General features: G+C 56.0%; 1 protein-coding gene across 9 annotated transcripts in view; it reads right to left on the bottom strand.

The window, feature by feature from the left end:
- Positions 1-14,307, bottom strand: part of KIF17 (kinesin family member 17) — a 48,258-nt gene that overhangs the window by 28,862 nt on the left and 5,089 nt on the right. For 5 of the 9 annotated variants that reach the window (XM_049706470.1, XM_033433151.2, XM_033433150.2 and 2 more), the window contains exons 2-5: positions 13,095-13,241; positions 12,048-12,170; positions 6,433-6,622; positions 2,475-2,927 (exon numbers count right to left, since the gene is read on the bottom strand). In XM_049706470.1, coding sequence (XP_049562427.1) covers positions 2,475-2,927; positions 6,433-6,622; positions 12,048-12,170; positions 13,095-13,241 — 913 coding nt within the window. Of the gene's footprint in view, positions 1-2,474; positions 2,928-6,432; positions 6,623-7,730; positions 7,846-12,047; positions 12,171-13,094; positions 13,242-14,307 lie in introns of those variants that run through there. The other 4 variants (XM_033433155.2, XM_033433156.2, XM_033433153.2 and 1 more) reach the window with 2 other exon arrangements.

Genomic DNA, 14,307 nt, shown 5'->3' with positions numbered 1-14,307 from the left:
CCCGCCTGCCACAGCTACTGAAGCCCACGCGCCTAGAGCGCCTAGGCGTGCCTAGAGCCCACAACAAGAGAAGCCACCACAGTGAGAAGCCCGCTCACTGCAACGAAGACCCAATGCAGCCAAAAATAAATAAAATAAATTTATAAAAATTAATAATAATAAAAAAATAAAGACATGAGACCAGATGAGCCCACCTTAGGAGTGTAGAGAGAGAAAAGGCTAGAGGACCGGCCCTGGGACAGCCTGACATCAGGAGGTTAGGGATGGAGAGACTCACACAAGGGAGCTGAGAAGGAGTGGCCGCAGAGGCAGGAGAACTAGGACAAAGGGCGTCCAGGAAGCAAGGGTTTCAAGGAGAAGGGAAGGGGTCATCTGAGTCAGCTGATGCTAAGAGGACAGCTGAGGTCTCCTGAGGACCGATCACTGGATTTAACAACCAGGAGGGCATCCATGACAAGGGCAGCTTCAGTGGGATGGGGGCGCAGGGCCTGCCTGGACTAGGGGCAGGAGAGCAGAGCACGGAGGGCCAGTGAAAACAGACCAATGTTTCCAGTTCTGCTGAAAGTGGGGAGGGAGAAATATGCCAATGACCAGAGGGAGAACCAGGGCTGAGAGGGCAACGCTAACAGTTAAGTGCCTGTGCTGGAAACACCTGGAGCTTTGAGTCAGACACACATGGTCTCAAGACCCAACTATAACGTTAAAGCATCCGGTACCGTCTGTTGAGCCTTACGTGCCAGGCTCCGTGCTAAGCCCACACGTGAATCATCTCGTGCAATCCTCTCAACCACCCCACAGCAATAACAAGGCAGGTGCTGTCATTACCTCCACTTTACAGATGAGAACGTTGAGGCTCAGGGGGGCTAAGTTGCTTCCCCGAGGAGCCAGGACGTGAACCGGTATTACTGCCCTGATCTCAGCTCCCTGCCTGCCCTGCCTCCGCCATTTCAGCTTGCTGGGCTCCATGCTCCAGATCCAGGAAGAGGGGATGCTAAGAGCCCTTACCCCCCAAGGCTGCCGTGATAACCATGGGAAGTCTGCAGGCATGTCAGCTGCTGGGTCAGGGGAGCCACCGGCAGAGCAGCCCCAACTCCCTCCTGGTGCCCCTCGCCATTCCTCCATCTAGCTTCCCCTCACTGATCGGGGGGGCTAAGCAGGGTCAGGGGTGGGGCAGGAGGGAAAGAGGAGGAAGGCAGATTGCCCAAGCGGAACCCCTCACAGTGGTGTTCAAGGGCCTCTGCACTCCAGGCCCGGCCAGCCCCTACATAGCCACCTCCCACCACCCGAGCCGCCAGGCAGTCGGCAGAACTACCTGTGGGTCCCCAAACAGACCTTAGAGCTTTGTGCATCTCTGCACAGACTGACCACTCTCATCCCGTCTAACAGGAGACTTCTCATCCCCCAAGACTCTGTGCAATCACCCTTCCCCACTGTGAAGCCTTCCCTGACTGACCACACCCTACCCCAGGTAGCCTTGGCCACACACTCCCTTCTGCCCTGCAGTGCCCTGTACAGATCTCTGCGCCAGATGCACACGACGCTCTGCTGGAGCGTCTTTCTCCCCCAGGAAACCAGGTATACGCACGAGGCAGAGCCTGGATCTGACTCACCTCTGTGTCCCCATGCCCAGCACAGGTCCACACACAGAGCAGGTATGAATGGATGGGGGCGGGGTGAGAGGAAAGATAGATAAAAGGATGGATGACAGGACAGAGTGAATGAGTAGGTGGACATGTGGACGGTAGGATGGATGGGTGGGTGGATGGATAAACAGTGGAGTGGGTGGGAGGACAGGTGGGTTGAGTGGATGGGTGGATGGATGGGTAGATGGATGGATGCCTGGGTGGGTGGATGGATGCCTGGGTGTAGATCAGTGGGTGTGTAAAATGGATGGATAGAGAGGAAGGTGGGTGGGGAGGTGGATGAACGGACAGATGGACTCAGTCTCTTTAGTGCTCCCTTCTCCCAAGGGATTCTCAGATAAAGAAAACTCTGGAGTGCCTTGGTTGCAAGGACCCTGCAGGCCCATGCTCCAGGTATAGATTTCTACCTGCCAGAGGACAGCCAAACACCTGGGTGTGAGAGCAGGCATCACAAGTGCCTAACTGGGAGTGGGCGTGTGACGTCGGGGGAGGGTGAGTCACCTAGCTGCTAAGCAGCACAGCATCACCACGCTGCCATGGAGACAGCAGGCAGACAGGAGGGAGGACGGATGTGCAGCCTAGAGGCAAGGAACGGGGGGACAGAGCCTCCAGCTGATGGGACAGGCCAGGCAGACGGGCCTCATGCTGGGTCATCGGCGAGCAGAAACCATCTGGGCCGTCACCAACCAGGGCTCTCCCCGGCTGTTCAAAACTCTATGCTCACGGGAAGTTGCGAGGAAGTGGGACATTGCTTCTATGCCCCGGAAGCCAAAGGGAGAGGGCCTTTTTCGTCCCGGGCCCTCCCTTCCACTCCCTCCCCCTGCCGCCCACCTGACAGGTTGCTGGGGCTCATCTGCTGGGCCAGAATCGCCCTGAGCTTCTTGATCTCCTCCTGGTACTCGCGCAGGAGGGCATCCTTGGGGTCCTCGTTGATGCGAGGCTTGTTCCTGATGTTCTTGGCTCGGTTGGCGTAGCGCAGCGTGCTGAGGGTCTCATCGTAGTTGTTGTCAGCGGGCGACAGGCAGGCCACCATCAGTGTCTTGGTGTTGCCGCCCAGGGAGTCCTGCAGCAGCCGCGTCAGTTTCGAGTCCCGGTAGGGGATGTGTTTGCAGCGCCCGTCCACCAGGGCCGAGATGACGTTGCCCAGCGCTGACAGCGACAGGTTGATCTTGGTGGCCTCCTTGAGCCGCTCCCCCGTGGCACCCGTCTTGGACTGCCGCTCGCTGCCTGCCAGGTCCACCAGGTTCAGCTTGCCTGCCCGGAGGTGGTCCTTGCCCCGCTCATCTGCAGACAGACCAGGCAGAGGGGTGAGGGCCCTGGGGTGAGCCCCACGGTAAGGAGACCCTGGGTGCTCCCCACCCACCGAGGGTCTCATTTCAGCTGCACAGGAGCCCCATGAAGGGGGTGCTAGGATTGTGCCGTTACAGATGAGAAAAGTGAAGCTCAGAAAGGGCACTTAACATGCCTAAGGTCACACAGCTTCCAAGAGCAGAAGCCAGGGCCAACTGACTCCAGAGAGCGGGGGCTGGGAGGCACAGGCTGCTCTCTGAGTGCTGCAGGATTTCTTACGGCTATCGAGACAGCTCTTACAGATTCCTTGTGAGGCAACGGCGGGGCGGGGCAGGGTGGGGGCAGTGGGAGGCAGTGAGGGATATGATTGGGTCACCAGGGAGCTGAATCCCTCAATGCAAAAAACATCGGCTTTGGAGAGCCTTGGACCCAGTTCCCATCCAAGTCTTGCCTCCTACTTGCTGTGTGACCTTGGCAAAGCCACGCACCTCTCTGACCCTCAGTTCTCACATCAACAAAATGAGGCTAACGATAGCTCCCCACCAGCGTTGGTTGTTGGAAGGAGCAAACGGACAGCACGCTTGTACGGAGTCCACACAGGGCCCAGCACACAGCAGGGATTCGTTTGCCCTGAGAACGAGCCCAGTTCTGCAGCGACCGCAGCTGTGCTGGCAGGGCAGACCCGTGTTCTGGGGGTGACGGGACCCGGGCACTGGCTGGGAGCAGGGGCCTGGAGCACAGGTTTTGAAGGCAGAGACCTGAGGGATCCGGTCTCGATTCTATCCCTCGGCAGCTGTGGAACTCAGGGAAATTAACTCTGAGCCTCGGCCTTCTCTTAGTAACATGGGAATCTAAGACCCACCCTGAGGGCTGTTGTGAGGATTACACAGAGAGCACGGGCGTGAGGGGCTCGGGGTCATGCCTGGCACACAGCAAGTGCTCCTCAAATGACAGCCTGCGGCTCTTGATACTATTAATAATTCTTACTGTCACCAGAGGACATGGTAAACGGTTCCAAATGAAATAGGGGGGAGGAGCAGGGGCTTCCTCCTTAGTTTCCTGCTGGTTGAAACCAGAATTGGCCTGGTTTTGCCCATGAGCACAGCTACCTGAAGTAAAAAGGTCTGGCTGGCAGCCAGTGGAAGCTTGGACATGCAAGGGGCTTGATTCTTTGGGCTATTTTTTTCTTAAGGAGCAGCAGGAAGGAGGGACTTGGAAATGCCCTTTTGGAAAGCTCTTTGCAGAATGTACCGGGAGCCTTAAACAGGTTTGTACCCGTGCCCCAGGAGGCCTGCTCCAGGGAATCTAATCTGAGGAGATGACTCTAAAAGCAGAAAAGGGGACTTCCCTGGTGGCAGAGTGGTTAAGAATCCGCCTGCCAATGCAGGGGACACAGGTTCGATCCCTGGTCCAGGAAGATCCCACATGCCACGGAGCAACTAAGACCGTGCGCCACAACTACTGAGCCTGTGCTCTAGAGCTTGCAAGCCACAACTACTGAAGCCCGCGCCTAGAGCCTGTGCTCCGCAGCAAGAGAAGCCACCGCAATGAGAAGCCTGCGCACCACAACGAAGAGTAGACCCCGCTCGCCGCAACTAGAGAAAGCCCGTGTGCAGCAAGGAAGACCCAACACAGCCAAAAATAAATACATTTTTAACAATAAATAAATAAAAGCAGAAAAGGCTTTGTACACAAAGATGTTCATCATGGCATTATTTACAACACTGAGAAACCGGAAACAGCATTAAGAGCTTGTAGGAAAAAAAAAAAAAGAGCTTGTAGAGGGCTGGGTAGAGGAGGGTGCTGACTGATGCGCGGTCCTTCAGCCACCTTCCATGGTCAGGAAGACATGGCAGGAACGATGTGGGAACATTCTTAGGGATGGCATGGGAAATGAAACATGGGGAAGAAACTTTATATAGAGCAGAAGATTTTAAGTGTGTTTAAAATTTGCACAGGGAAAAAAAGGATCAAAATAACATATGCTTAAATGTTAACGGTTGTGTTTATGAGTAATTTCCCCTACCTTTCTCTAACTCCTAAATCTTTATTGAACTTATTTTATAATGGAAATAAAAAACATCTTTAAAATTTTTAAAAAGCCTGTTTGCAGGCAGCCTGTCTCATCCTTCAAACCCATCTGCAGAGACCAAGAGGCACCCCACAGGGCCACTCGCTCCTCCTCCCTCCTGATCTGTCCTCTCAGGCCCTAGTCCCTGCCCCCACCTACAGCATCATCATATGAGGAGGTGATCACACCACCCGCCCTCCCCATATCATCACCCCTGGGGGAGACTCTGACCCAGCCAGCACCAGGGGGTTGGCCTGGAGCCAGGTCACCACACAGGTGGGCAGTGTGCTGCTGGGGGTTCCGTCAACCCAGGCCTTGACCTTGGGCTGGGATCTCTCCACAATTATGCTCCTAGTTGGGCTGAGGCTGCTTCCTGCTCCACTGCTCTCCAGAGTTCTGTTTGTGATGAACCACAAACTTGGAGGCAACGGCAGTGTTAGTGGGAAAAACCCAGATGTCAGAGAAACCTGGGTTCAAATCCCAGCTCTACCACTTAGCAGTTAAGTGGTACCTTGAAGCACTTAAGTAAGACCTTGAACAAGCAGGTCACTTGACCTCTCAGAGCCTCCGTTTCCTCATCTGTTAATGGGAATGATAATGCCTGCATTTAGGACTGTTGTGGGCTTTAAATAGAATGAGGTGTGTAAAGGACTCAGCACAGCGTCTATAGGGGGCCTGAAATAAACGAGTTCCTTTCCTTCTTCTTCTCTTTCTCAGTAACTCTTCCAGAAATAAAGAAAGAGTGAGATGGCTTTGGAGTAGAGAATGCTAAAGAAAGAGGAGAGGGCTTCCCTGGTGGCACAGTGGTTGGGAGTCTGCCTGCCAATGCAGGGGACACGGGTTCGTGCCCCGGTCCGGGAAGATCCCACGTGCCGCGGAGCGGTTGGGCCCGTGAGCCATGGTCGCTGAGCCTGCGCGTCCGGAGCCTGTGCTCCGCAACGGGAGAGGCCACAACAGTGAGAGGCCCGCGTACCGGAAAAAAAAAAAAAAAAAGAAAGAGGAGAATCCTAAAGTTCTGGGTGGCACACACTCTGGGGGCAGACCCCTGGGATAGAGGCCCAGCTCGAAGACCTTCTAGTTGTGTGACCGCGATTTCCTCACTCATCTGTAAAATAGGGATGATATGAGTATCCACCTCATGGGGTTGTTGGAAGGAGCAAATGAGCTAATGTAAATACATTGCATGGCACGTAGAAAGTGCTCAATGGTAGCTACCAGTATTATTATTGTTGTTGTTGATGATGCTGTTTATCCTGGAAACGTGGGTCCTGGCACAGGGACAGTCCTCTTGTGTTTCCTCCAGGCAACCCCAGCATCTCTTCCCAGTTGCGGCCCTCGAGGCTCCGAGTGGTGAAGGGTCTGGGCTACTAGGAGCAGGCACCCGGCTTGGTGGTCCGGCCCCCTCCGTCCCCACCCGGCCCCACATACCCACCGCGTAGATCTCGATGCTGATGGTGAAGATGGAGTGGGAGCGGGAAGAGTCCTTGTTCATCAGCGTGTAGCCAACCGAGCGGTTCTTCCAGCCCGTCTCCATGACGCGCTCGCACTGGGCCACACTGTGCACCGTGTGCATGGAGAGCCCCTTCACGTACACCCCCTTCTCCGAGTGCTCCTTCAGCTGCGGGCAAGAGGCACGGGTCAGGGCTCCCTGGGGAACCTGAGGGAAGGGCCCAGCTCCCACCACCTCTGCCCTCCTGCAGGGCGGGTTGGCACCTCGGATTCCCTGTCACAGGTTGGGGGTTTGTCCTAGGTAGAACCAGCCTCAAACCCACCCCCGCCTCTCCCTTGTTGTGGGACCTTGGGTCAGTGACATCATCTCTCTGAGCCTCCGTTTCCACATCTGTAAAATGGGTACAAGATACCTATCCCTTAGGGAGGTGGTGAGGATTCTGTAAACTAAGGCTCGTACAACGCATGGCATGATGCCTGGCACATGGTTACTGCTCCATAAATGGCAGCCGCGGTCTCACTGTTGTTGTTAGTGCTGTGGTTGTGAAGGCGGCTTCTGGTCTGGGGCTTCAGCTCCCGGGGGCCGACCCTGTCTGTAGTCATTCACCCAAGGGCTCTGAGTGCTTCTCCCCTGACCTGCCAACGTGGCTTCTGCTCGCCTCCCTGCCGCGGCTCCACGGCAACAAGAATGTTCCCAGACCCTTGGATCATGGCGGGTGAAGGGCCATTTGCGCCCAGAACTCCCACTGGCCCCCAGCCCTCAGCACGATGGCAGCGAGTAAATCAATTTATCTGACTGCTGCGTGCTTGCTCTCCAGGCAGCTGAGCCGTTTTGTTGCTGACACAGAGCTGTGAAAAGCAATGTGAGAGGAAATAAAACCACTCTGGGAAGAGCAGAATGAATTAGGACAGAAGTCATCTGTCCGCTGGTCTGAGCCAGAGTAGGCTCAGATGCTTTGCCCCGGGGCAGCTTCAGGGTCCCAGGTGGAGCTGGGCCCCTGCTGCAGAGCAGGGCGGGGGGCAGAGGGGGGCAAGCACAGGCTTGCCCTATCTCCCCAAGTCCGGAGAAAGAGCCAGACCCAGACCGAAGGACTGGGTTTCACGGAACAGATAAGCGACGGAGGCAAAGAAAGGTTAAGTGGCTTTCTGAAGGTCACACAGCTATTAGTGGCAGGGCAGCACTGGGGTCACCGGCAGTGGAAGACTCCAGAGGCAGGGCTTGGAGAGAGGCTGCAGCATCCTGGAGTAACTGAAGTTTGATATGACAAAGGGCTGACCTTGACCTAGAAGGTGGCTGTGAGGACGGAGCTCAAAGGACAGGAGCAGGAGAGCCTGCAAACAGAGCAGGGCTTGATGGTAGCCTGGGATGCTGTGTGCCTGCTTTGGTCACTGCCACACTCTCAGAGGCTAGACGCCTGCCTGGTACATGCTAGGCGCAGGTGACGGATGGCTGCTCCTGGCCTCAGGAAGAACGCAGTTTCCTATCCAGTCAGACAGACCCGGGTTAGAAACCTGGTTCTGTGACTTGCTAGTTGGGGAAGTCATTTTGCCTCTCTCGGCCTCGGTTTCCTCATCTGTAAAATGAGGATGATAAATCCTATTTCCACAAGACTTTTGGGAGGATCGAAAAGAGAATGGATGTGAAAGGAGCTCTGTGGGGGTTTCTGGAGGGGGTTCGGTGAACACAGATACCAAGAGGATGAGGCCGTCCTCTCCAGCCTGAGCAACCTCACGAGCAGGAAAGGAGGTCAGGGGAGGCAACACCTAATGTAGGGGTCTCCCTCCCACCCTATTTTTAGGCCCAGGAGGGCTCGCCCCCTCACCTCCCGACCTTCTGGATCCCTCCACCCCTCCCCTGCTGTTCCGGCCTCCACCCACCTCCCGAGTGTCAGGCGCCAGCCCCGCCCCGCATTCCTTGGTAACTGTTCCTCCCGGATGCCAGGCGGAGCGCGGTCGCCATGGCAACCAGCTGGGATGCGGCCGAGTGCGGGGACGCGGCGCGCATGCAGGACGGGACCACAGCCGGCCGGGAAACGCCCCCATGGAGGTGCGGGGTCCTGCCACTGGCCCGACGCCGGCTGCGGGAACCAACTGCAGAGGCCCCTGAGGGCCCCACCTCCGCCACCCAGCACTGAGCTGGGTTCCGTGATGGTGGTTCGTGGTGTTGGGGGAGGGGGTGTAATCGGCTTCCCCAAATCCCTTGCTGGCCCTCGCTGATCTAACCACTCTCATTAGCAGAATTACCAGGCCCTGGGCTGTGCTGTGGAGCCTGGCCACCTGGGTGCAAATTCCATCTCCACCCTTTACTGACTGTGCCCTTGGGCTGGTTCTTGAACAGCAGCTCCTCCTAAGGCTGTTGTGAGGGTTATACAGAACCCAGCTGTCCCTCCTCTGAGAGAGCTCCAGGCACCCATGGGCAATGTCTCTGAGCACATCTGTCACTGGCGGCCTGGCTCACCAAGCCTGAGGCCTGTGGTCCAGCTGGGCCACGTACAGGCAGCTGCCAGCCCTTGGGCCTGCAGGGCCTGGGTAACCGAACCCATCCTAGGGTCCATGATATGGAGGAAGTGGAGGGGGCTGGCAGGGGCCCCGATGCTGCAGGCTGGCCTTTCGGGGCCGACAAGCAGGAGCAACTCCCTGTGCCTTGCTCCCGTCCCCATGTCCCCGTCTGGGGGCTGAGTTATGACTCAGCTGCTCCAGCTCCAGGAGAGAGAAGACAGTGGAAAGACCCCAGCTGGGTGGCTGGAGGTGCCTGTGTAGAAAGGGCAGAGCACTGCTGTGTCTGCGAGGAGGTGAGGAGGAGGGGGCTGGGGGCCCGTCCTGGTCTGGACGGGGACTGGGGGTGGGGGGAGTTCACACCCCTGTGGACCTGCTGTAGTCTGTGGCCTGACCTCCAGGGTCTTCCCAGTAAGTCTCTGTTGAATGGATGACTCAACTCATGAATGTTCCTCCCTCACATGGAACCCCACTACTCGCTTCTCACTGCCCCCCGGGTTTCCTATACTTCCCACCCGGAAAAGTCTGGGAGGAAAGCACCTGACGACTCAGATCCCACATATTCTGGTATTAGCGCCATTACTAGTAATTTGCTGTGTGACCTTGGCCAAGTCCCTTCCCCTCCGTGGGACTCAGCTTCCTCATCTGTACCATGAGAGGACTGGACTTAGAAGCTCTCTAAGGGTCTTTCTGGCTCAAAATTTTAAGGATTTTCCCACTATCTGGCCAGCACAAGCAAGTTGTTTTTCAAAACGGCTGCTCCCTGGGGTCGGATTTGTTCAGTTGGGCCATACAATGGTTGCGGGTCAGAGAGGAACTCACAGTCCCTCCAAATGAAGCCAGGACAACTGGAGGGCCTAGGGGCAAGTGGGGGGCTCTGGATCTGAGCAGGGAAACAGCCCTGCCCCACATGGATGGGGTGGGACGGGACCCAGGTGATCCCAATGTCCTGTCCAATCTAGAGGTCAGGGAGGGTCTGGAAGACTGGGGGGCATCGGCAGCAGCCCCTTTATCTGGTTCTGCGCCCCCTCCCGTGGCTGTCAAGGCCTGTTCCCTGGGGAGATTTAGGCAGTTGGGCCACGGAAAATGTCCAACCCTGACTCTGTGGCTTCCTAACCTAGTGGCCACAGGCAAGTCACCTCCTCTTTCCCAGCCTCCTCTCCTCATCTGCAGAATGGGAATCTCCACAGCAACCTCCCAGGACTGATGCTCATTAATGACTGACATTCCCCCAGCTCAGGCATTCTGACTCTGAAGGAGGCAGTTCAACCTCCACCGCTGGTTGTGGGCCTCTTGTGGGGGGCCTGGAGGCGGGCATTGGTTTCTTGGTCAGATAAGAAGCCCCAGAGTCTGGGGGCAGCCACCAGCATGCTGGCCACAGATCTGGGTCAGTCTCCCCTCATTGGGCTCCTCCTTGGACTTTTTTTTTTGGCCACGCCGTGCAGCATGCGGGATCTTAGTTCCCTGACCAGGGATGGAACCCAGGCCCCCCGCATTGGGAGTGAGGAGTCTTAACCACTGAACCACCAGGGAAGTCCCTCCTCCTTGGACTTGACCTGGCCCATCCAGGATTCAGAGAGTCCCAGAGGGGAGACATAACCAAGCCTTGCCCAAAGGTCCCGGACCTGGTCCAGCCTTGCCACCACCTGGCTGTCCAGTCCTGGCAGGTCACTTGACCTCTCTGGGCTCCCCAAAGGGTCAGCCACGTTCTGCCTATCTTTTTTTTTTTTTTTTTTGCGGTACGCAGGCATCTCACTGTTGTGGCCTCTCCCGTTGCGGAGCACAGGCTCTGGACGCGCAGGCTCAGCGGCCATGGCTCACGGGCCCAGCCACTCCGCGGCATGTGGGATCCTCCCAGACCGGGGCATGAACCCGTGTCCCCAGCATCGTCAGGCGGACTCTCAACCACTGCGCCACCAGGGAAGCCCCATTCTGCCTATCTTGATAGAGCCCTCAAAGCATCTAATTCTGCTTCACCCAGCTGGGAAATGATGTCCTTTCATTCTGATTCTAGCCTTTCAGGAGACTGAGGACAATTTACGAGGTGAGCAATGCTCAGTGACCAGTTGGGCCAGCCCTAGTTTTTTCTGTCTTGAGTCCATTTTGCAACCCCCAGATCATATTCCTCATCCTTTCTTGGAATCCCAATGGCACGAAAGGGCTCACACATCGAGCCCCTACTATGCGCTGACCCTCTGCTCAGCAGCTCACCCTTGTTACCCTCGTCAATCCTCACAACAACATTCTGAGGTCATATCATCGATCTTTGGACACCTCCACACCAGACCCCTTTCAGAGGGGGACAAGGTCCCAGAATCTGAGCCCATCGCATGTTTGCGATGCAGGAACCTGATGTCACACAGATCTGGGCTCAACTCCAGGTTTGGCCCAGCTCCCTGCAGTTGAAGCTTGGGCATGTTAATTACCCTCTGTAAACCTCCCTTCCCACGTTGGTAAACTGAGGATAATAATATGGGTATCCCCAACTTTCTCTGAGTTCAAGTCGGAAAGAAATCCGATTTTCACTTTTACCAAAAAAGCCTTTATCGTACTAATGTCAGTCTTTCATAAAAGCAAAGTGGAATCAAGACTTTGGAAAGCAGGGGATACTCTTCCCTTTATGCCATTTCAGCTTTTACAAAACACTCGCTCTGCTTTCTGAGAGTGGGGGAAACCTGTATCTACCTAACGAGGTGACTGGGAGTATTAAATGGGATAACATGCCTAAAGCAGTGAGTAAACAGTAAGTGCTCAAAAAATGATCACTATTACCTTTTAAGCTTGAAAGTCCCTTAGAATTTTTCAAAATAATTTTTTAGAAGTGGAACCCTTTTTTCAAATGAAATCCGTCACCAAATTCCATCTATTTCAACAGATGTAAGTGGCACTGCCCCAGAGAAGGCCTCCCCTCCCCTTGCGCGGTGCGGGGAGGCCCAGTAACCCCTCCCCTGCCTCACAGACTCTGAGACTACTCCAAAATTCAAGTTCAAAACTCCCCATTCTAGTCTGAACCAGCGCCTGTGTCCTCAGGACCCTTCCCCATATTTCTGAGGGAGCACCCCCAATGCCAACCTCCCCCTCTAGCTGCCCCCACCCACCCCTGCCGGGGCTGCACCCACCTCCAGCTTCTGCTTGGTGTCAGTACCCAGCAGGTCACGGACGTCTTCATTGTAGATCTCCAGGTAGGAGGCCCGGACCAGGAACTTGGTGTTCTCTGCACACTGCAGGGAGAGCACAGATACCTGAGCACCCGCTGCCTGGACATCACAAAAGGACATCGTGGCAGGAGGTGTCCCCAACCTCACCTGACCCTGCCTGCCTGGCCAGCTCTCCCCTCCTCTCTGGCTTCTCAGAGGGGCATCATTTTCCTACTGCCATGGACCCATGCTCTCTCTACAAGCCTCATGGGAAAGGAAATGGGAGAGGCCTCCCCACTGTTCAGGTAGAGAGACCAAGGCCACGGGGAAGGCCTGGACCAAGCACTGGCCCTGGGCTAATCCCCGGCAGTTCTTCCAGTTGCCTGATGTTCCTGTGGGTCATCAAAATGAGTCCCAGGTGTAGTACAGTGGGCTCTGCAGCTGACTCGTCCCTGCTTTGCCATTTCCCAGATGCAGGAATCTCTGCGCATTCATGAGTGGTCAGCAGGGCACGTCTCACCTGCAGCCCGGACACTGGGATAACTGGTCTGGGCCCAGCCCATAAGGGCTCCAAGCCTTGGCTTCCCTATCTCAAAAATGAGGATAACAGCTACCTCCTGGGCCAGGGTGGTCGTGAGATAATTATGCAAAGGGCTTTGCACAATGCTTGGCCTGTAGCAGCTGCTCAATTAAAAAAGGAAGCTATGATTGTTTACAGCCATTTCTTGGGCCAGCACACTGGGTCATCATATCCATGTGAAGTGTTATACGAAATGTTAAAATCCAAAAATGGCAGGAGGAAAACACAGCAGGTAGAATTTTCTCAGCTTTAAGTTCTCCCATCACCTCTTCAGAAACCAGAGCCTGCGTCTGTCTGCTCATCTGTGCCGCGTCAAGGCCGCTCTGACCGCATCCCACAACCGCTGCCCAGGTCAAAAGTGCTCTGGGATCATTCACGGTAACGCCTGGGGAGCCCAACCCTGCCCCTTCCATCCCCCAGGCCCGTACCTGGACGCTCTCGAAAATGTGCTCGAAGGCCCTAGGGATGATGCCTCTTTGGCAGGGTGGGTCAGGCAGGCCCTGCATGGTGAAGGACTTCCCACTGCCTGTCTGGCCGTAGGCAAAGATGGTGCCGTTGTAGCCCTCGGTGACGCCCTGTGTGGGAGGACACAGCCCAGGGCTCAGCTGGCCGAGCTCAGCCAGGCTTGGGGCCAGGCCCGGGGCTGCAGGGCTGCCTCCTGACTCACAGACTTAGGGCCCCTCCCTGGCTCTCCCACCACGGTGGCACAGGGCTGGGGGAGGGCAGTGCAGAGATGAACACGGCACAGCTCTGTCCTCAAGGGGGTCACTGCGCGGTGGGGTGGGAGACTGTCCCTGTGTATGGCTAAGAGCCTGGCCGCCATCCTTTACTGACTGTGCCCTTGGCCTGTCCTTATTCAGGCACATGGAGCCTCAGCTTCCTCACCTGTAACAAAGGGTAAGAACAGCACCTCCCCTGAGGCTGTCGGGAGCTGTACACAGGAATTATTTCACGTGCTGGCACACAGAGGTAGGTGCTCCCTAAATGTCTGCCTGGAACGTGCAGGAGACAAGACATATACACGTGATCCTCATATGAGGCGGAGGTGCATGTAATGATGGCGTACAGGACGGGCAAGGAGAGGGAGTGCCAAGAGGGGGAGACAGAAGGTGCAGGAAGCGCCAGGCAAAGCTTCCTGGGCAGGTGGAGGAGAAAGGGGGAGCAGAAAGGGTGGCTTGGATTTTAACAGGTGACAGGAAGAGGAAGGCATTCTAGGCTGAGGGGACAGCCTGAGCAAAGACCAGAGAGGTGAGAGGCTGAGAGCAGGTGGAACTTGGGCGAGGGGGATGGAGACGAATCTGGGAAGAAGCAGGAGGCAAACCAGGTGGCACACCCAAGGGCATCCTTCATTCACTGATGCGATTGTTCTTTCCATAGGTACCAACTCTCTCCTCTGAGGGGGACTGGCTGGTGACAGAGCCATGAACCAAGAAGACACCCTAGTCCCTGCCCTCACCCAGCTCATGAGATCACAAATTCTAGAACTTAGTATGGGGGCAGGGGAATCCTGTGTTAGAATGTGGGCCCAGAGAGCTGTGCCCAGACCCCCAGGGCCCAGGTGGCATCTGTGCCCGTTTCCACTGCAAAGGCACATCCTGTAGGGACTTCCCTGGTGGTCCAGTGGGTAAGACTCCATGCTCC

This window comes from Orcinus orca, chromosome 1 (genome assembly GCF_937001465.1).
Source record: "Orcinus orca chromosome 1, mOrcOrc1.1, whole genome shotgun sequence".
Lineage (NCBI taxonomy): Eukaryota > Metazoa > Chordata > Mammalia > Artiodactyla > Delphinidae > Orcinus > Orcinus orca.
Note: the sequence above shows the minus strand (reverse complement) of the source record. Positions and strands in the feature narration are given on the sequence as shown.